Source organism: Erythrolamprus reginae, chromosome 2 (genome assembly GCF_031021105.1).
Source record: "Erythrolamprus reginae isolate rEryReg1 chromosome 2, rEryReg1.hap1, whole genome shotgun sequence".
NCBI classification, from domain to species: Eukaryota; Metazoa; Chordata; class Lepidosauria; order Squamata; family Dipsadidae; genus Erythrolamprus; species Erythrolamprus reginae.
The window spans coordinates 27,773,552-27,797,107 of NC_091951.1; the positions used below are offsets into that span (position 1 = coordinate 27,773,552).

The window sequence follows — 23,556 nt, forward strand, 5'->3', positions numbered from 1 at the left end:
CTGCAGCGCTTCACGCAAGCGGCAAGAAAGGTCGCAAACCGGGCCAAAACTCTCTCGGAAACTGTTGGCCTCAGTTGCGGCGGTGCTTTGAAGGACCGCCAGTCTGGCTTCCTTCTCCCCGGCCTCCACTGACCATAGTCGCTCCCATTATCCCCGGCCACTATTGTCTGCTTGCCAACGCCCACCTGGTTCCGCAGGGAAGGGAAAGGAAGGGCGCCAGGTTGGAAATCGTAAGCCGGCCACCAAGCCCGAGGACTCGGCTTAGCCAGGGCTTTCCAGATCCGGCAGCTGAGCCACAACGCCCACCATCCCCCGGTCGGCCCAGCTGGCTGGGAATGCTGGGCTTGGGGATCCCTCCCTTCCTCTACAATTTGGAATTCCCGTGCGTCCCGCCGGTTGCTTCCCACTCTCGGCCCAGCCGGCGCGGCCAGCAGATGGCTCCGGTTTCTGGACTGGCCTCGGCCTCCGAAAGAAGCTCCTCTTTTTTTCCCCCCGCTCGGCGACCTCCGGAGGGGCTGGTCTTCCTCGAGGCCGAGGCTCCGAGATCCGGTCCATGGAGCCGAAGAGTCCGCGCCTTCGGGGAGGAGGCTTTGGCGCTCGGTCTGGACCAACAAAGACGGGCTTGGCGACGGGGTGGGCAGCCTCTCCCAAGTTGCCATCCTCTCCCTTCTTTCGAATTGGAGCACGGGGTTGGGCTAGAAGACCTCTGAGGTCCCCTCCAACTCTGAGATCTTATTAAGATTCTTCCCCTCCAGCCACCCAGCCGAGGCATCCTCCATCCTTGAGAGGAGCAGAAAAGAAGCGTTTGGAGCTGACAGAAGGTAACCCACGGCCTTGCTTCTGTTGTATGCACCTCTCTTTCCCCCTCGCCTTTTTTAAAAAAATGATGGTTGGATGGTTGAAGCATCCATTCTGGGGGTTGAGGGAGAGTTCTGGATGTTGGGAGCAACAATTTGGCTGGGGAATTGTGGGAGTTCACACAACTTCAGTTACTGAGACACACTGTCTTAGATGATGCCCCTGGGCTTGGCTATCTATCTGTCTATCTATCTATCTATCTATCTATCTATCTATCTATCTATCTATCTATCTATCTATCTATCTATCTATCACCTATTTATCATCTATCTATCTATCTGTCTACCTACCTACCTATCATCTGTCTGTCTGTCTGTCTCTATCTATCTATCATCTATCTATCATCTATCTATCTACCTACCTATCTATCTATCATCTGTCTGTCTGTCTGTCTGTCTCTCTCTATCTATCTATCTATCTATCTATCTATCTATCTATCTAGCACCTATTTATCATCTATCTATCTATCTATCTATCTACCTATCTACCTACCTACCTATCATCTGTCTATCTGTCTGTCTGTCTCTATCTATCTATCATCTATCTATCTATCTATCCATCCATCTATCATCTATCTATCCATCTATCTATCATCTATCGATCTATCCATCCATCTATCATCTATCTATCGATCGATCGATCTATCTATCATCTATCTATCTATCTATCTATCCATCCATCTATCATCTATCTATCTATCTATCTATCTATCCATCCATCTATCATCTATCTATCTATCTATCATCTATCTATCTATCTATCTATCTATCCATCCATCCATCTATCATCTATCTATCTATCTATCCATCCATCTATCATCTATCGATCTATCGATCTATCTATCATCTATCTATCCATCCATCTATCATCTATCTATCTATCTATCTATCTATCATCTATCTATCTATCTATCTATCCATCCATCTATCATCTATCTATCTATCTATCTATCTATCCATCCATCTATCATCTATCTATCTATCTATCCATCCATCCATCCATCTATCTATCTATCTATCTATCTATCTATCATCTATCTATCTATCTAATATGCCGCCCAGCTCCCGAAGGACTCTAGGCAGTTTACAACAGATTTTAAAAAATCCTAAAGAGCTTTTGCGCAGTGGTTAGAGTGCAGCACTGCAGGCTGCTTCAGCTAACTGCTAGCTGTAGTTCAGCAGTTCAAATCTCACCATCGGCTCAAGGTTGACCCAGCCTTCCATCCTTCCGAGGTGGGTAAAATGAGGACCCAGATTGTTGCGGGGCAATATGCTGATTCTGTAAACCGCTTAGCGAGGGATGTAAAAGCACTATGAAGCAGTATATAAGTCTAAGTGCTTATGTAAAATCATACCAAAAAAATATAGATTTTTTTTTAGATTGTAATTTTAAATTTAATTAGATTTGCCATTGTACTGTATTGTTATATTATATGTTGTTAGCCGCCCTGAGTCCTCAGAGAAGGGCGACATACAAATCTAATAAATAATAAATAAATAAATAAATAAATAAATAATAAAGAAATAAATAATCATACATATAAATAAATATAAATAAAATATAATAATACATATAAAATTTTATAAAAAGCATACATCCTACTTTTGTGACCAGATCCTGGAGATAAATCACCCGATTAATAGCTCCAGGCTTGCTGCCACAGCCAAGTCTTTAAGGCTTTTCAGAAGGCCTATAGGATGGGGGCAGTATGCATCTCAGGGAGTAGATGGTTCCAGAGAGCTGGTGCCGCCACAAAGAAGGCTCTCCTCCACAGCCCCACCAACCGGCATTGTTTAGCCGACAGGATCTTATCAGTCGCTGGGAGCTGAGCGATAAGAGGGGGGTCCCGAAGATAGTCTGGATCTAAACCATGTAGGGCTTTAAAGGTGATAACCAATACCTTGAATTGCATCCCGAGACTCATTGGGAGCCAGTGCAGCTTGGTGAGGATTGGTGTAATGTGGAGGTACCTAGGTATACTCACAACCACTCGTGCAACTGTGTTCTGGACCAGCTGTAGTCTCGAACACTCTTCAGGGGTAGCCCCAGTAGTCAGTAGTCTAACCTTGAGGTGATAAGGGCATGGGTGACTGCGAGAAGGGCCTCCTGATCCAGAAAGAGCCACAATTGGCACACCAGGCGAACCTGGGCAAAGGGTTCATCTTAATACAGGTAGTCCTCCTTGAGTGACCATTCGAAGTTATAGCATCACTGGAAAAAAGTGACTTACGACCTTATCTTGGCAGCTGGTTCATATTTATGGTGATGGCAGCATCCTTGGGGGAGAGCTGTCTTATGATCACCCTTTATGACCTTCTGACAAGCAAAGTCAATGGGGAAGCCAGATTCACTTAACAACCCATTATTAATTTAGCGACTGCAGTGATTCATTTAACCAATGTGGCAAGAAAAGTTGTAAAATGGGCACAGCAACAAATGTCTCACTTAACAACATAAATTTTGGGCTCGATTGTTGTTGTAAGTTGATGACTACCTGTATCATATTAGTAGGAGGGGGGGTTGTGTGTGTGTGTCACATGTTTTTGCTGAATTTGAAAATTAAGGGAGGCTAGGATAGATCTATTTCGGCCTTATTTTGGCCTCACCAGCTAGCCATAACCTCACTGGGACTTGAACTTGCAACCCTTGCCTTGTAAGGCAGAGAATTAATCTCTAGGCTACAGTATCCAATCCCTTCAGCTCTGTACCAGGGAAGGGTTACATGTTTTTTGTGTCGAATCACATCAATATATATAGATAATAATTTAATAATAACAATTTATTAGATTTGTATGCTGCCCCTCTCCGTAGACTATATATACTGTAATACCTCATCTTACGAACCTAATTGGTTCCGGAAATAGGTTCGTAAGGCGAAACGTTCGTAAGACGAAACATTGTTTCCCATAGGAAACAATGTAAAAGCGATTAATCCGTGCAAACAGAAAAAAAAATATCGCAAAATGGCGCTCCGCTGGGCGCCGCCACCCAGCTGTCACCTTTTAAAACAGCCTGGGGGCTTCTCGGCATTCTCCCGAACCTGAACCCGAACTTTTTGGGTTCGGGTTTGGGAGGCCGCCGAGAAGCGCTGCCGCCCGACTGTAACCTTCTGAAACAGCCGGGCGCTTCTCGGCAGCCTCCAGAACCCGAACCCGAAAAGTTCGGGTTTGGGTTCAGGTTCGGGAGAACGCCGAGAAGCCCCCCGGCTGTTTTAAAAGGTGACAGACGGGCGGCGGCGCCCAGTGAAGCGCCATTTTGCGATCTGCGGTGGGTTCGTAAGCCAAAAAAAATTCGTAAGAAGAGGCAAAAAATTTCTGAACCCCGGGTTCATATCACGAGGGGTTCGTATTACAAGGGGTTCATATCATGAGGTACCACTGTATATAGTTTACAATAAAACAGATTATTGGAATGGAATGGAATATAGAATACAGAATGGAATATCTCCGAGACCGCCTCCTGCCGCACGAATCCCAGCGACCGATTAGGTCCCACAGAGTGGGCCTTCTCCGGGTCCCGTCAACTAAACAATGTCGTTTGGCGGGCCCCAGGGGAAGAGCCTTCTCTGTGGCGGCACCGGCCCTCTGGAACCAACTCCCCACGGAGATTAGAACTGCCCCTACTCTTCCTGCCTTCCGTAAACTCCTTAAAACCCACCTTTGCCGTCAGGCATGGGGGAACTGAAACATCTTCCCCTGGGCATGTCTAATTTATGTATGGTATGCTTGTGTGTGTGTCTGTTAGTATATGGGGTCTTTTTTAAATCTTTAATATTTTAAATTGTCAGATTATTTATGATTTGTTTCCACGTGTTGTGAGCCGCCCCGAGTCTTCGGAGAGGGGCGGCATACAAATCTAAGTAATAAAATAAATAAATAAATAAAATAAATATAGAGTAGAGTAGAATAGAATAGAATATAGAATGGAATGGAATGGAATATAGAATAGAACAGTGAAGGCATGCAGCCCTCCTTCAGTGGGTCGCCCTCGGGAAAGGCACTGCATGCCATGATATGGTCACATCAGAATGAAGCGACAGAGAGAAAGTTTTTGGGAGGACGACCAAGAATGGATCCAGGTGTCTCCTATTTATTGTGTATTGACAGTTCTGACATGTGGTACAGAATGACCAATTAGCAAATGCCACATACATTTAAACCAGCACCATATAAGGCAAAGTTCTTACATTCCTTGCCTTTTCCCATGGTTGTGTGATTGCAAAGGAATGTCAGTAATGCATACCATATATTTCCCTACATGGAAGTTCTATATGTTTTCTTTAAATGCTTTCCATATATGGTCATGATTCTGCAGAATGCTTTATCAGCCTAGGCTGCCTTTCCATAGAGGAAGAATTAAGATTTTATACAGCACATAATTTAGGCTTAAATATCACTCTCCAGTAATATCTTTCCTTAATTTCAGTGCTTATAAATCTATGATTACAACAGAACAGGAAAGAAAAGAAAATGGAATGGAATACTATATAGAATATAGAATACTGCTCAGAAAAATAAAGGGAACACTCAACACATCCTAGATCTGAATGAATGAAATTAAAGCTGAATGTGCACAACAGCAGGTGAAATTGATTGTCAATCAGTGTTGCTTCCTAAGTGGACAGTTTGATTTCACAGAAGTTTGATTTACTTGGAGTTATATTGTGTTGTTTAAGTGTTCCCTTTACATTTTTGAGCAGTGTAGAATATAGACTATAGACAATGGAATGGAATGTAGAATGTAAAAAATAGAAAATAGAAAAATCTTTATTGTCACTTTGAAGTACCCTAATCAGCATACATTAAAATGAGATTTCATTGCCTACAGCTCTCAAGGGGTCCCCACTTTCAATATAAACTATACATAAACATGACAAAACAAATACATACATACATATATACAGTGATCCCTCGAGTATCGCGAGGGTTACGTTCCAAGACCCCTCGCGATACTCGATTTTTCGCGATATAGTGGTGCGGAAGTAAAAACACCATCTGCGCATGCGCGCCCTTTTTCCATGGCCGCGCATGCGCAGATGGTGGAGTTTGCGTGGGCGGCGGGGAAGACCCAGGGAAGGTTTCTTCGGCCGCCCAGCAGCTGATCTGCTCGGCAGCACCGCAGCAGCGAGGAGCCGAAGATCGGGGTTTCCCCGCCGCCCATGCAAAGGGGAAACCCCGATCTTCGGCTCCTCGCTGCTGCCCGCCCGCCACTCGCCCACCCGCCCACCGCCCGCCGCTCGAGAGCAAGAGGGGGAGAGATAGAGAAAGAGAGAGAAGGAAAGAAAGAGATGAGAGAGGGAGGAAGAGAGTGTGAGAGAGGAAGAAGCAAGATAGAGAAAGAGAGAGAGAAAGAAAGATGATAAAGGAAGAGAGTGACGTCATCGGGTGGGAAAAATATAGCGTTTTACGAAGATCGAGATCGCGAAAATCGAGGGATCACTGTGCATACATTCATACATACACAGAACTGGTAGTAACAAATTTTGAATCCCACCCCTGCACGGTACCCACTCTGACCTCCCCTTTTCTCCCCTGACAGATTTGGCAAAATGATGTGTGTGTTTGTCTTTGGAACATTCCCTCCTCCGGGAGGAACAGAGATGGTGACCACGGAACCTTTTCAGGTAGCAGAGGGGTTGTGGGGGAACCGAAACGCGACACGCGTAATAAAATGAAGCTCCCAAGGGAAACCGTCGCCCCAGTCTTTTCTGTCCCCCTTGCAGGCACCACCGTTCTCATTTGAAGAGGTGGCTGTGTACTTCACCGAGGTAGAATGGAAACTCCTGGACGCAGAGCAGAGAGACCTGTACTGGGACGTCATGCAAGAAAACTACGAGACTGTGGCTTCGCTGGGTAAAAATTCCCCCTTCCCCACACCTACTGCACCCCTTTATTTAGTGGGGTGCAAATGGGAATTGCAGCAAAATTTGGGGGGGGGGGGGGTTGAAGCAATCTCTCAGCCAGCTGTACTTTTACAGGTAGACTTGATTTAGGTCACCCACTACCAATTTATAAGGCCTTAATAAGGCCACACTTACTACATCCAGGCCACATACTAATGCTGCATCCAGGTTTGGTTACCAGATTACAAAAAAGAGGTTGAGACTTTAGAAAAAATGCAGAAAAGAGCAATTAAGGTGATGAAAGGCCTGGACACTAAAACATATGAGGGATTTGGGTTTTGCTACTCTAAAGAAAAGAAAAATTAGCAGGGACATGTTCTGCCGGGCTCTCTAATAGGAGCCTCCCGAAAATTCAAGGGTACATATTTCAGACACACACACGTTTGAAAATTCAAAACAATGTTCTTTATCCCAAAATTCAAAATAAACTAAGCACTCCTTTTTTTATTGCAAAGAGCACTCTTCCCAAAACAACCGGGTTGTCTGTACAATTTCCCTTAAGCAGTCATTAAGTACTTAGCTAGCAGCTGTGAAGACACTTCACACCCCTTCTTCTTCCAACGAAGTGAGACACACACACACAGACACACACACACACACACACAGACACACACACGTGGCTCTGCTATGGTTTCAAAGGCGTGAAAAAGCAACAAAGTCCAGCAACATAAGATTCCTGACGAGCTCCGATCAGATATTCTTCCACAACGGCCAAACCCACATGCTGCTATTTATAGCAGCAGCCCTAATTACTGGAGCCCCACCCAAACACAGGTAGCCTCCCTTATTTCCTGTAATATGTTCTTATTTGGTCTCTTCTACGCATAATTCTGCGCTTGCGTGGGTCCAAAATGTCATCATCTGAATCATCTGAAGATAAGGGAGATTGACTGCCTGGGCTGTGTGCCAAGCCCTCCTCTGCCGAGTCACTCCCACCTTCTTCTTCATCCGAGGAAACTAAACTCTGAACTGATTCTGTCGACAATAACACAGGCCTGTGACATGTTGAATTTTCCCCTGCATCCACCTCCCCATTCCCTGGGGCAGGAGCTGGGCCAGAGCCAACCACAACAGGACATAATAGCAGTCTTTCCAGTGTTTGAGAGGCTATCAGAAAGCGGGGGGAGGGAGGGTGTCAATTTATTTTCCAAAGCACCAGAAGGCGGGACAAGAAACAATGGAGGGAAACCAATCAAGGAGAGAAGCAATTTGGAATTAAGGAGGAGCTTCCTTTACAGTGAGGACAATTAACCAGTGGAACAGCTTGCCACCAGAAGTTGTGGGTGATTCATCCCTGGAGGTTTTTAAGAACAGTCACTTGTCTGAAATGGTATAGGGCAGTGATGGCGAACCACTTTTTCCTCGGGTGCCGAAAGAACATGCGTGCATGCTATCACGTATACGCGAGTTCCCACACCCATAATTCAATGCCTGGGGAGGGCAAAAACAGCTTTCCCCGCCCTCCAGCGGTCCTCTGGAGGCTGGAAATAGCCTCTCTCAACTTCTGGTGGGCCCAGTAGGGTCGTGTTTTGCCCTCCCCAGGTGTCAAAGGCTTCCCTGGAGCTGGGGGAGAGTACAAACGCCCTCCCCCATCCCCCCGGAGGCTCTCAGCAATCGGTTAAGTCCCACAGAGTTGAAGTAGGTTCGAACCCACCCCGGACCTGTAGCCATCTCTAGCTTGGGGCTCCTCAAGATTCAACCATTTTTTAAAAAACACAAAATTCCCTTTGATTTGCAGGGTGACCACTGCTGCCTGAAACTCGCAAGCATTTCCTACATTGTCCAAAGAACATTTCATTTTGCGTTATTGGTAGAAAATCAGACTCTTTAAACATTCTTACCCGCCCCGAGTCTACGGAGAGGGGCGTCATACAAATCCAATAAATTATTATTATTATTATTATTATTATTATTATTATTATTATTATTATTATTATACTTTGGGACATTCACTGCACTTGGTGTCAGTTGTGAGGCTGCCACACTATTTAACCAACGTTATCGTTTTCTCCTTCTTTCGTGTACGTGTGTTGTGTTTGCCTGCACGCAATGCAGCTGTTGCAATCCCCAAGCCTGAAGTGATCTGTCGTCTGGAGCGAGGAGAAGAGCCATGGGTCCCTGTCCAGGCAGCTTCAGAAGAGAAAAAAGTCCCCCTCAACCTTTATGAAGGTGAGAGAAAAAGAGCTAAATGGCCGTGGTCTAATTTTCTGTTGTCCTGATGTTCCACCAAAAGCTGTGTCCGGTATGTTTGGAGACCAAGTGAGTGGCTTTCTAGTGTGCCCCTTGGCAGCCCATACACAGCTGAACTAACCTAACTAAGCTCTTGTATATGAAGCTGACCAGCTGGTCTCTGATTGGTCCATATCTTAGAAGTCCCAAAAAAACTGATTCCTGATTGGTTCCTTGTATCCACTTTAGTCCGTTGTTGATGGTCTCTTTTTGCACTGTATGTAAACATTATTTATGTGTCTATCGATGGTCAGTTTGTCAGAGTGCCAGAATTTCAGGAATTCATCCATGTGTGTATCCATCTACACCAACTAGTAGTCAAAAGATAAGATGAAAACTCTTTAATTGCATAACATACGGTCGGACTTAATCGTAGTTTCATATGGGAAACTGCTGAAATCATCATAGAGCAAACCAAGTTCCAAAAACTCTAGATCAGTGGTAGTGAACCTTTTTTCCCTCAGGTGCCAGGCGCACTATCACACATTCCCGAGTTTCCAAACCCATAATTCTGTGCCTGGGGAGGGCAAAAGCAGCTTCTCCCATCCCCGGAAGCCTTCTGGAGGCTAGTTTCCCAACTTCTGGTGGGCCCAGTAAGCTTGTGTTTTGCCCTCCCAAGGCTCCAAAGGCTTCCCTGGAGCTGGGAGAGGGTAAAAATGCCCTCCCCCATCCTCCTGGAGGCTCTCTGGAAGCCAAAAACACCCTCCCAGAGCCTCTGTGCAAGCCAAAAATCAGCTGGCCAGCACACACATGCATCTTGGAGCTGAACTAGGGCAATGGCTCATGTGCCAGCAGATATATAGCTCTGCATGTCCCCTGTGGCACCCGTGCCATAGGTTTGCCATTACTGCTCTAGACTATTCCTGGAATTTTAGCACTCTGACAAATGGGCCCTCAATAGACACATAGACATAAACAACATCTACAGACTGTGCAAAAGAGATAATCAATAAACAAAAAAGGAACAAAAACTTCAGACCAACAATCAAAAAGTAAACAGTACCCCAATCAAGGAATTGCAAAGCAGGCTAAGAGTAAACAGCCCAGCCGAAGAACCTCCAAGGCCACGGCCACCAACACTGACAGGGCAAGCTGCTAGAATATAAATTGAGAGCAAACCCCATTCCTTACTAAACACTGATGATGTTGCCTAGTTTGGGTAATGAAACATCTGCAAGAAAAAAACCCACCATGGACCCTTCAGATAGAAACATAAATACATAGAAGTCTGACGGCAGAAAAAGACCTCATGATCCATCTAGTCAGCCCTTTTACTATTTTCTTAGGATGGATATATGTTTATCCCAGGCATGTTTAAATTCAGTTACTGTGGATTTACTAACCACGTCTGCTGGAAGTTTGTTCCAAGGATCTACTACTCTTTCAGTAAAATAATATTTTCTCGTGTTGCTTTTGATGTTTCCCCCAACTAACTTCAGATTGTGTCTCCTTGTTCTTGTGTTCACTTTCCTATTAAAAACAGTTCCCTCCTGGACCTTATTTAACCCTTTAATATATTTAAATGTTTCGATCATGCCCCCCCTTTTCCTTCTGTCCTCCAGACTATACAGATTGAGTTCATTAAGTCTTTCCTGATACGTTTTATGCTTAAGACCTTCCACCATTCTTGTAGCCCGTCTTTGGACCCGTTCAATTTTGTCAATATCTTTTTGTAGGTGAGGTCTCCAGAACTGAACACAGTACTCCAAATGTGGTCTCACCAGCGCTCTATATAAGGGGATCACAATCTCCCTCTTCCTGCTTGTTATACCTCTAGCTATGCAGCCAAGCATCCTACTTGCTTTTCCTACCGCCCAACCACACTGCTCACCCATTTTGAGACTGTCAGAAATCACTACCCCTAAATCCTTCTCTTCTGAAGTTTTTGCTAACACAGAACTGCCAATACAATACTCAGACTGAGGATTCCTTTTCCCCCAAGTCCTTCAGATCAGACTATCCTCCTTTATCATTTGTTCAAGGATGTCCACAAAAGTGTGGGGGGGGGGTATTGGGGGGGGTACCTGGATGGCAGCCAAGGCCTCTGTGTATTGTAATTCAGGGAGTCTTTGGAGAGAGGTGGTATACAAATCTAATAAATTATGATGATGATGATGATGATACCCCAAAACTACACACTATTAACCATATTACTCTAGAGCAGGGTTGTCAAACTGGATTTCATTGAAAGCTGCATCTGGGTTATATTTGACCTTGGAGAGCTGAGGTGGGTGTGGCCAGCTGATATCACTCATGTCGGGGCACCTTTGGTGGCCCGAACACTCTGCCAGTGAAAACAAGCTCCCAAGCTCCATTTCTAGCTAAAACAGCCTTTTGAAACCCTCTGCCAGTGAAAACGGAGCCCGCGAGGGCCACACACAGCCCTCAGGAGCTCCATTTTCAGCTGCAATGGCCTCCGTTTTTGCTGGCACCGCGGGCTGGTCCTTTACTGTTTCCTGGACAGCCCTGTGAGCCAGACCTAAGCACCCCATGGGCCTTGCATTTGAGACTCCTGCTCTAGAGTTAGAAACCAGAGAGAGAACTTCTTTTCTCTACTTGTCACTTATTTATTTATTATTTATTTTATTACTTAGATTTGTATGCCGCCCCTCTCCGAAGACTCGGGGCGGCTCACAACATGTAAAAAACAAATCATAAGCAATCAGACAAATTTAAAATATTTAAATATTTAAAAAACCCCATATGCTAACAGTCACACACACAGACATACCATGCATAAATTAAACGTGCCCAGGGGGAGATGTTTCAGTTCCCCCATGCCTGACGGCAAAGGTGGGTTTTAAGGAGTTTACGGAAGGCAGGAAGAGTAGGGGCAGTTCTAATCTCCGGGGGGAGTTGGTTCCAGAGAGTCGGTGCCGCCACAGAGAAGGCTCTTCCCCTGGGGCCCGCCAACCGACATTGTTTAGTTGACGGGACCCGGAGAAGGCCCACTCTGTGGGACCTAATCGGTCGCTGGGATTCGTGCGGCAGGAGGCGGTCTCGGAGATATTCTGGTCCGATGCCATGAAGGGCTTTAAAGGTCATAACCAACACTTTGAATTGTGACCGGAAATTGATCGGCAACCAATGCAGACTGCGGAGTGATGGTGAAACATGGGCATACCTAGGTAGGCCCATGACTGCTCTCGCAGCTGCATTTTGCACGATCTGAAGTTTCCGAACACTTTTCAAAGGTAGCCCCATGTAGAGAGCATTACAGTAGTCGAACCTCGAGGTGATGAGGGCATGAGTGACTGTGAGCAATGAGTCCCGGTCCAGATAGGGCCGCAACTGGTGCACCAGGCGAACCTGGGCAAACGCCCCCCTCGCCACAGCTGAAAGATGTTGTTCTAATGTGAGCTGTGGATCGAGGAGGACGCCCAAGTTGCGGACCCTCTCTGAGGGGGTCAATAATTCCCCCCCCAGGGTGATGGACGGACAGATGGGATTGTCCTTGGGAGGCAGAACCCACAGCCACTCCGTCTTATCCGGGTTGAGCTTGAGTCTGTTGACACCCATCCAGGCCCCAACAGCCTCCAGGCACCGGCACATCACTTCCACCGCTTCGTTGACTGGGCATGGGGTGGAGATGTAAAGCTGGGTATCATCCGCATATTGATGATACCTCACCCCATGTCCTTGGATGATCTCGCCCAGCGGTTTCATGTAGATGTTAAATAGCAGGGGGGAGAGGACCGACCCCTGAGGCACCCCACAAGGGAGAAACCTAGGAGTCGACCTCTGGCCCCCCACTAACACCGACTGCGACCGGCCAGAGAGGTAGGAGGAGAACCACTGAAGGACAGTGCCTCCCACTCCCAACCCCTCCAGCCGGTGCAGAAGGATACCATGGTCGATGGTATCGAAAGCCGCTGAGAGGTCAAGGAGCACCAGGACAGAGGATAAACCCCTGTCCCGGGCCCGCCAGAGATCATCCATCAACGCGACCAAAGCGGTTTCCGTGCTGTAACCGGCCCTGAAACCCGACTGCTGGGGACCTAGATAATCGGCTTCTTCCAAGGACCGCTGGAGCTGGAGTGCCACCACCTTCTCGACAACCTTCCCCATAAAGGGAAGGTTGGAGACTGGACGATAGTTGTTAAGTACGGCTGGGTCCAGGGAGGGCTTCTTGAGGAGGGGGCGCACAAGCGCTTCTTTATAGAGTGATGGAAAAACTCCCCTCCCCAAGGAAGCGTTGGTAATCTCCTGGGCCCAGCTCCGTGTCACCTCCCTGCTGGCCGAAACCAACCAGGAGGGACACGGATCCAGTAAACAGGTGGCGGAACTCACAGCTCCGATGGCCTTGTCCACTTCATCAGGTGTCACCAGATCAAACTCTTCCCAGACAGGTGGACAAGTACGTGCCCCAGTCACCTCGACTGACTCATTGTCAGTCGACTCTGTTATACAATTGGAGTCGAGATCGGCCCGGATCCGAGCGACTTTATCAGCGAAAAACGTGTTAAAATCCTCGGCACTACTCTGTAAGGGCTCCCCAACTCCCCCCTGGTTGAGAAGGGAGCGGGTCACCCTAAACAGAGCGGCCGGGCGGGATTCCGCTGATGCAATCAAGGCGGCATGGTACGCGCATCTTGCCGCCTTGAGCGCCACTTTGTAAGTCTTAATAAAAGCTCTTACAAGTGTTCGGTCGGATTCAGACCTACTCTTCCTCCATCGCTTCTCTAGACGTCTCTTTTGGCGTTTCAACTCCCGGAGCTCCTCGTTGAACCATGGGGCTCTACGGGGTCTAACGCCTCGGAGAGGTCGCAAAGGCGCAATCCGGTCAAGAGCCCCCGCTGCAGCCGTGTTCCAGGCCTCTGCGAGAGACTCCGCCGAACTGTGGACGAGTGCCTCTGGAATAACCCCAAGCGCCGTCTGAAAGCCCTCTGGGTCCATCAGGCGCCTGGGGCGGAACATCTTCATTGGTTCCGCCTCCCTGCGGGGGAGGATTGGAGCCAGGAAGTCAAGCCGTAGTAGAAAATGGTCTGACCATGACAAAGGCAACACTTCTAAGCCCCTTAGTCTCAGACCATTACTCAATTGCTCGGAAAGGAATACCATGTCAGGTGCGTGCCCTCCCTCGTGAGTCGGACCCTGAACTACTTGAGTCAGGTCCACGGCTGTCATGGTGGCCATGAACTCCTGTGCCAACCCAGAGGTTTCGCCGAGTGACGGCAGATTGAAGTCCCCCAAGACAATAAGTCTGGGGAACTCTACCGCCAACCCGGCTACCTCCTCGAGTAGCACAGGCAGGGCTTTTGACACGCAGCTGGGAGGCAGGTACGTGAGAAATAAGCCCACCTGAACTCCTAAGTCCAACTTCATCAAGAGAGACTCGCAACCCGCTATTTCCGGAGCAATGAGTCTACGCAGGCAAAGGCTCTCCCTGGCTACAATAGCCACTCCTCCCCCCCTCCCCTGGGGTCGCGGTTGATGCCATATCTGAAACCCGGCTGGGCAAATTTCAGAGAGAGGAACACCTCCCTCCGGGCCCAGCCAGGTTTCAGTAATACATGCCAGGTCGGCCTCCTCATCCAGGATCAGATCCCGGATGAGGAGAGCTTTATTAACCACCGACCTGGCATTCAACAGCAGCAACCTGAGCCCAGGGCCAGAGTTACACTCATCACCAGTACCCAAGATTGGGCTCACAGAGCCAGAACAGGGGACCGTTATTAAGCAACGGTCCCTCGTTCCCCTGGAACGGCTAACTCTGTGGCCCCCGCCATATCTGCCTCTCCCCAGCAACACAGGGATATTCCGACCCCCTGCCACCCCAGAGATCGGTGCCCCTCCCTCTCCTGTCTCCCGGGCGTCAGGTGGGCCAGACATATCATTCACACTACTATCGATACACTCATCCATACCATACCCCCCCCGCCCCCGCCCATCCAATCGTACCAGTCATTCCATTCGTAACCACAAGTATGTTTATCCCAGTCATCCATTACTTAAAGCCCCAATTTCGTTAAAAAACAATTAAATTAATAATAGTATAAAAAGACAGTTAACAGCAATTTAAACACTAAAAACATTAAAATATAAATATATAAAATAAAAATTACACCCTTTCTTTTCCTCAGGAAACAATTTTGCGTTCACTTCTCCCATTATGCCAGCAAGCGAGGTGATCGTGAGGGAGATCAAGGAAGAGATCGCAGAACCCGAAATCTTGGATCCGGAAGATCCCCCGTGGGCTTTGCTGAGGGCACCCGCAGAGAACCCTTCCTTAGCGTCAGAGGCCCGGTGTGGCCTGCAGAGACAGTGGGAGCTGCAGGCCGGACACCAAATCTGGCGGGAGCCATCCAGGCACCGAAGGGCGGCCAATTCCAAACACTCCATGTTCCACATGGGCCGGAAGAAGCTCATGTGCCCGGAATGCGACCGGTGGTTTCACTGCAAGTCGGAATTCCTGCTCCACTGGCGGACCCACACGGGGGAGAAGCCCTACGAGTGCCTGGCTTGCGGCAAGCGCTTCATCCAGAGCTCCCACTTAAGTGCCCACCGGCGTATCCACACGGGCGAGAAGCCCTACGAGTGCCCCAGGTGTGGGCGGAGCTTCAACCGGCGCTCCACCCTGACGGAACACCTGAGGATCCACACTGGGGAGAAGCCGTACAAGTGCCTCCAATGCGGGGAGAGCTTCCGCTGGAGGCCCTACCTGACCAAGCACCAGAGGGTCCACCTGGGCAACGCAGCCTACAGAGGCCTCAACAACAGGGAAGCCATCTTTGATGCCTCGCCCCGTCCTGAACCTCTGGAAAGACTAGCGGGCAAGTCTGATTTTATTCTCTGCTTTCATAGATTCCTTGTTGTTGCCCAGTCACTAGAAACATAGAAGACTGACGGCAGAAATAGACCTCATGATCCATCTAGTCTGCCCTAATACTATTTTTTGTATTTTATCTTAGGATGGATATATGTTTATCCCAGGCATGTTTAAATTCAGTTACTGTGGATTTACCAACCACGTCTGCTGGACGTTTGTTCCAAGGATCTACTACTCTTTCAGTGAAATAATATTTTCTCATGTTGCTTTTGATCTTTCCCCCAACTAACCTCAGATTGTGTCCCCTTGTTCTTGTGTTCACTTTCCTATTAAAAACACTTCCCTCCTGAACCTTATTTAACCCTTTGACATATTTAAATGTTTCGATCATGTCCCCCCTTTTCCTTCTGTCCTAAATTGTGTCTGGCTCTTCATAATCCCATGCACCACAGCTCGCCAGCCCCACTGCCCTCTACAGTCTCCTGGAGTTCACCCAAACCCATGTAGCAATAGCATTTATATACCGCTCCATGGTGCTCTTACAGCCCTCTCTAAGCAGTTTACAGACTCAGCATATTGCCCCCAACAATCTGTATCTTCATTTTACCCACCTCAGAAAGATGGCAGGCTGAGTCAACCTTGGGCCGGTGGTAAGATTTGAACTGCTGAACTACAGCTAGCACTTAGCTGAAGTCCAGCAGTTCCTCTCTGTCCAAAATGTGGACTTTGCTGTCTTCACAAATGTGGTCTTTGTCTTTTAAATGCAGATGGACAATTGATAAAATTAAACGGGTCCAAAGACGGGCTACAAGAATGGTGGAAGGTCTTAAGCATAAAACGTATCAGGAAAGACTTAATGAACTCAGTCTGTATAGTCTGGAGGACAGAAGGGAAAGGGGGGACATGATCGAAACATCTAAATATGTCAAAGGGTTAAATAAGGTTCAGGAGGGACGTGTTTTTAATAGGAAAGTGAACACAAGAACAAGGGGGCACAATCTGAGGTTTGTTGGGGGAAAGATCAGAAGCAAGGTGAGAAAATATTATTTTACTGAAAGAGTAGTAGATGCTTGGAACAAACTTCCAGCAGACATGGTTGGTAAATCCACAGTAACTAAATTTAAAGATGCCTGGGATGAACGATTTGATTTGATTTGATTTGATTTGATTTGATTTGATTTGATTTGATTTGATTTGATTTGATTTGATTTGATTTGATTTGATTTGATTTGAATGCCTGCATGTAACAATCCAATACTAAAACAACTAAAAAACCCTTATTATAAAATCAGACAAACATACAGACATACCATATATCCATCCGAAGACAAAATACTGTACAGGAAATAGTGTAAGGGCAGACTAGATGGACCAGGAAGTCTTTTTCTGCCGTCAGACTTCTATGTTTCTATGCACTGCCATATCTTATCCTGGTGAGTTTGTTTTCCTGTTATCCCAACACTGCCCTCTTCTGGACAGATAGCTCTGATGTTATTCTGGGATAGGTTGGATCTCACAGTATAGAAGTCACTGCCCCAATTTCACCTTGGCCTGTACTTTCCACATCCTCTCTAGTTCCTCCTTCAGGCCCTGGTACACCTTCTTAGGCTTCTTCTGCCTGCTTTTGCTGTCCCTTGACTCTATTACATCTGTCACCACCTCTGCATTCTGCTCTCTGTCTCTTACCCTGTTGACAGATTGATTGGTTTGTATCCGCTTGTCCATCTGCATTTGGAAGTCCCAGAGGATCGTGACACTGTTATTCTCCATGACCTTCTATAGAATCTCCCATCTGGACTTGGGAGGATCTGTCCCATTTACTGTGCAGATGTTCTTGTACACAACAGAATTCTTTATTGGCCAAGTGGACACACATGGAATTTGTCTCCGGTGCATAAGCTCTCAGTGTACAATGCCAGCTACTTGGTTGAGCCGTTCAGTATTTGTGTGCGTGTACGTATAAAATAGAATAGAATAGAATAGAATAGTAAAATAAATAAAATAATATAAAATAATATAAAATAATATAAAATAATATAAAATAATATAAAATAATATAAAATAATATAAAATAAAATAAATAAAACAAATTAAATAAATTAAATAAATTAAATAAATAAATTAAATAAATAAATAAAATAAAATAAAATAAAATAAATAAAACAATATAGTAAAATAAATAAAATAAAATAATATATAAAATAATATAAAATAAAATAAAACAATATAGTAAAATAAATAAAATAAAATAAAATATAAAATAATATAAAATAAAATAAAACAAAACAAAACAATATAGTAAAATAAAATAGAAAATAGAAATAGAGAAACAAAAGAAAACCAATAAAAATAGGTAAAATATACATCTAGATCAGTGGTTCCCAATGTGGGCCAAACGCCCCACAGGGGGGGCAATTTGAGTTTTAATGGAGGCAATTTTGAAACCTTGTTTAAACCAAGTTATTGGCCTTTTAGGCCTGCCCCACATGAGTAGGAGTTACTTTTAAATAATAAGAATCGTATGTCACGGGGGGGGGGGGGGATCAGGATTTTAGAGATGCTTAGATGGGAACCACTGATCTAGATACATAAAAGAGTTAAAGGAAAAACAAAACTATTGGGATAGTGGGAATAGAAATCTTGTGATCACGAAGGGCTACCAAAAATTTTACTACCACACTGTGGGCGTGGCTTATGCAGGATGTTCTCCATTTTCTTTCAACATCTTTCAGTGCAAATTGGGTGCTCTGGGGTGGAGCTCCATTTTCGCTACCCCACTGCGTTCCCCCCATCCGGGCAGAAGCTCACCCCTTCTTGTGATATAAATCTTTGACAGCTTCGCTCTGGCCATTAGTATGAAAGAGGAATGATTGTTCGTTTTTATTGTGGGTTTTGTGCATTTTTAATGTTTTGATTATCGTTTATTTTACCCTTGTGAGCCACCCTGAGTCCGTGAGGAGAAGGGTGGCCCATAAATAAATAAATAAACAAATAAAAATAAATAAATAAATAAATACATACATACATACATACATAACTTCCCAGGGGAAGAGCCTTCTCTGTGGTGGCCCCGGCCCTCTGGAACCAGCTCCCCCACAGAGATTAGAATTGCCCCCACCCTTCTCGCCTTTCGTAAGCTCCTTAAAACCCACCTCTGCCGTCAGGCATGGGTGAACTGAGATATTCCTTCCCCCTAGGCCTTTACAATTTATGGATGGTATGTTTGCGTGTATGTTTGGTTTTATAATAATGGTTTTTTAGTTGTTTTTAGTATTGGTTTGTTACATGCTGTTTTTATCATTGTTGTTAGCCGCCCCGAGTCTATGGAGAGGGGCGGCATACAAATCCAATAAATAAATAAATAAATAAATAAATAGGTAAGTAAGTAAATAAATAAATACATACATACATACATACATACATACATACATACATACATACATACATACATTTAATTCAGCTGCTGTCTCTGCCTTGCTCTTCCTCTCTCCTCCAGCAGGTGGCACCATCGAGAACGACGCCCCAGAAGCTGAGCCCCTGCGTAATGCATCTGCCTTGTCAAAGACGCATTGCGGGGTGAAGCCCAGCCTTGAGATCTGTGGGCTCAGGCAAGGCTCAGGCGGACAGCCGCTCAGGTGGCCTATCAAGACTGAATCGGAGCCGCCCCCCAGTGGGAACGACGTCACCGACATCAGCCAGATCAAGATTGTTCAGGTCGAGAAGAAGCACGCGTGCCACGACTGTGGGAAAGCCTTCCAGTATAAATTCGAGCTGGTGAAGCACCGCCGGACCCACACAGGGGAGAAGCCCTACGAGTGCCCGGCCTGCGGGAAGCGTTTCTTCCAGAGCACGCACCTCAACGCCCACCTGCGTATCCACACGGGCGAGAAGCCCTACGAGTGCCCCAGGTGTGGGCGGAGCTTCAACCGGCGCTCCACCCTGACGGAGCACCTGAGGATCCACACCGGGGAGAAGCCGTACAAGTGCCTCCAGTGCGGGGAGAGCTTCCGCTGGAGGCCCTACCTGACCAAGCACCAGAGGGTCCACCTGGGAGAGAACACCTACAGATACAGGGACAGCCTTTACGACAGCTCTTCCTTCCGGGAGCGTCAGGAGGAGAACCAACCAGGTAACCAACCAGACCAACCGTCTTTTAGCTCATGTATCCCATCGGCCGGTTAGTGTTGTGTTTGCTCCTTGTCAGCCCATTGCAATGGTCAGAATCAGAGCGGTAGGGTGACATGAAACCTGTCAATTTATTAATTTAATTTAATTTAATTTAATTTAATTTAATTTAATTTAATTTAATTTAATTTAATTTAATTTAATTTAATTTAATTAATTTTATTTTATATTTATTTATTTAAATTTAATTTTAATTTAATTTAAATTTAATTTAATTTTATTTTATTATTTTATTTTATTTTATTTTATATTATTTTATATTATATTTATATATATATATATATATCAAGAATAGTCCTAAAAATGCGAGTTCCAGGTACATACGTGAATGATGAGGCAGCAGCCATCTCGATCACCGGAACATAAAAACTTTAATAAAACCACTTAGCTTTCGTTAGCGTGCTGCTAACTTCGTCAGAGTTTTAAAATGCCGTGGGAGACATGTTTGTCTCCCACGGCATTTTAAAACTCTGACGAAGTTAGCAGCACGCTAACGAAAGCTAAGTGGTTTTATTAAAGTTTTTATGTTCCGGTGATCGAGATGGCTGCTGCCTCATCATTCATATATATATATAAAATTTGATTTGATTTGATTTGATTTGATTTGATTTGATTTGATTTGATTTGATTTGATTTGATTTGATTTGATTTGATTTGATTTGATTTGATTTGATTTGATTTGATTTGATTTGATTTGATTTGATTTGATTTGATTTGATTTGATTTGATTTGATTTGATTTGATTTGATTTGATTTGATTTGATTTGATTTGATTTGATTTGATTTGATTTGATTTGATTTGATTTGATTTGATTTGATTTGATTTGATTTGATTTGATTTGATTTGATTTGATTTGATTTGATTTGATTTGATTTGATTTGATTTGATTTGATTTGATTTGATTTGATTTGATTTGATTTGATTTGATTTGATTTGATTTGATTTGATTTGATTTGATTTGATTTGATTTGATTTGATTTGATTTGTATGCCGCCCCTCTCCGAAGACTCGGGGCGGCTAACAACAATATAAAAAGACAATGTAAACAAATCTAATATTAAAAATAATCTTAAAAACCCCAATTTAAAGTACCACTCATACATACAAGCACACCATGTATAAATTCTATAAGCCTAGGGGGAAGGGAAATTTCAATTCCCCCATGCCTGACGACAGAGGTGGGTTTTAAGGAGCTTGCGAAAGGCAAGGAGGGTGGGGCAACTCTGATATCCCGCCAAACGACATTGCTTAGTCGATGGGACCCGGAGAAGGCCAACTCTGTGGGACCTAACTGGTCGCTGGGATTCGTGCGGCAGAAGGCGGTCCTGGAGATATTCTGGTCCGATGCCATCAATTTACCTGATTTAGGCGATGAGGAGAATTTTAGCGAGGAAGAAGTTGAAATGGGAGAAGAGCTTTCGTGTGACAGATGTGTCTTCAGACAGTTTCAGCTGTCAGGATTTGAGAGGGTTAGATCCAAAATTCAGAAGGTGGCAGAAAAGGTCATAATAAGTTACTTGGAAGATATTTTAAGATGCAGTTTAGAGCGTAGTTAATTAATTAATTAATTACATCACGTCCGGAGTTGGACGGAAACAGTAGCTGCTTGCGTCAATCTGACATCCAACCAACATGGACACTGCCAGAAAAGCGGCGGAATGTGAAGTTTTTGTTCTGTGAGTTATTGCATTTTTATTGCCTTTCTAATCACCCAAAATCGGCCAGATAATCAAAGCATGCCTCCTAGCAGCCAGTGAAGCAATTATAGAGATATATGGTCTAGTTTATCACGGGGAAAACCGAAAGTAATTCTGCTGCGTCACAGAATTGTATTGTACTGAATGAAGTAGAAGAAATAAATAGAAGTGGTACCGTTTGAACATTAAGTGTCTGAAGCAAATTATTCAACTATCCTCTGACTAGCCTGAATCAGAACAGTTAGGTCCCACAGAGTCGGCCTTCTCCGGGTCCCGTCGGCCAAACAATGCTGACCGGCAGGGCCTAGGGGAAGAGCCTTCTCTGTGGTGGCCCCGGCCCTCTGGAACGAACTCCCTACGGAGATACGTACCACCCCCTCCCTCCTGGTCTTTCGTAAAGCTCTGAAGACCCACCTCTGCCGGCTGGAATGGAGGCCATGAATGATGAGATTGTCTCGGCCCGATATTATGAATGATTGAATTGGATGAATGCGTATGACAGTACATGAGGTTTTCTAACACTTTTAGTAATTTTGTATAATTCTTTTAAAAGTAATTTCGATTTCTTTATATATATTGTTGCATTTATAATGTTGTACGCTGCCCTGAGTTGCCTCGAGAAGGGCAGCATAGAAATCTAATTAATAAAAATAAGTAGAATAGAATAGAATAGAATAGAATTTTTATTGGCCAAGTGTGATTGGACACACAAGGAATTTGTCTTGGTGCATATGCTCTCAACGTACATAAAATAAAATATACATTTGTCAAGAATCATGTGATACAACACTTAATGATTGTCATAGGGGTCAAATAAGCAATGAAGAAGCAATATTAATAAAAATCTTAGGATATACGCAACAAGTTACAGTCATACAGTCAACATGGGAGGAAATGGGTGATAGGAATGATGAGAAAAACTAGTAGAATAGAAGTGCAGATTTAGTAGAAAGTCTGACAGTTTTGAGGGAATTATTTGTTTAGTAGAGTGATGGCGTTCGGGAAAAAACTGTTCTTGTGTCTAGTTGTCTTGGTGTGCAGTACTCTGTAGCGACGTTTTGAGGGTAGGAGTTGAAACAATTTGTGTCCAGGATGCGAGGGGTCAGTAAATATTTTACCCGCCCTCTTTTTGGCTCGTGCAGTATACAGGTCTTCAATGGAAGGCAGATTGGCAGCAATTGTATGTAAGTAATTAAGTAAGTAAGTAAATAGGTGTTAGTCCAGGGATGTCAAATTCAAGGCCTGGCCCCGGCCCGCGGGGTACTTAAATCTGCCGGGGTTTCGAGGACTTCCGTGTTTTTGCGATGCTGCAATTTTGTAAGACAAAACAATGTTTCCCATAGGAATCAATGGAAAAGCGATTAATGCGTGCAAGCCCAAAACTCACCCCTTTTGCCAGCCAAAGCGCCCGTTTTTGCACTGCTGGGATCCCCTGAGGCTCCCCTCCATGGGAAACCCCACCTCCGGACTTCCATGTTTTTGTGATGCTGCAGGGGAATCCCAGCAGCGCAAAAACAGGCGCTTCGGCTGGCAAAAGGGGTGAGTTTTGGGCTTGCACGCATTAATTGCTTTTCCATTGATTCCTATGGGAAACATTGTTTCGTCTTACAAACTTTTCACCTTAAGAACCTCATCCTGGAACCAGTTAAGTTTGTAAGATGAGGTATCACTGTATATGATATATGATATATGATATATGATATATGATATATGATATATGATATATGATATATGATATATGATATATGATATATGATATATGATATATGATATATGATATATGATATAATTAACTCAGTTCTACCCAATAATATACACTATTGGGTTTAACTGAGTTAATTATATTAGTCCAGCCCTCTAAAACCATCCCAATTTCTCATGCGGCCCTATGGCAAAATTAATTGCCCACCCTTGC

At 44.9% G+C, this 23,556-nt stretch overlaps 1 protein-coding gene across 6 annotated transcripts in view; it reads left to right on the forward strand.

Moving 5' to 3' along the window:
* Positions 1 to 293: 293 nt before the first annotated feature.
* LOC139163021 (zinc finger protein 383-like) overlaps positions 294 to 23,556 on the forward strand; it is a 30,186-nt gene continuing 6,923 nt past the window's right edge. The window contains exons 1-6 of one of the 6 annotated variants that reach the window (XM_070743929.1): positions 294 to 821; positions 6,397 to 6,481; positions 6,560 to 6,710; positions 8,816 to 8,929; positions 15,073 to 15,762; positions 19,255 to 19,887. In XM_070743929.1, coding sequence (XP_070600030.1) covers positions 6,407 to 6,481; positions 6,560 to 6,710; positions 8,816 to 8,929; positions 15,073 to 15,762; positions 19,255 to 19,887 — 1,663 coding nt within the window. In that variant the 5' untranslated portion in view covers positions 294 to 821; positions 6,397 to 6,406. The remainder of the gene's footprint in view (positions 822 to 6,396; positions 6,482 to 6,559; positions 6,711 to 8,815; positions 8,930 to 15,072; positions 15,763 to 19,254; positions 19,888 to 23,556) is intronic. The other 5 variants (XM_070743930.1, XM_070743924.1, XM_070743926.1 and 2 more) reach the window with 5 other exon arrangements.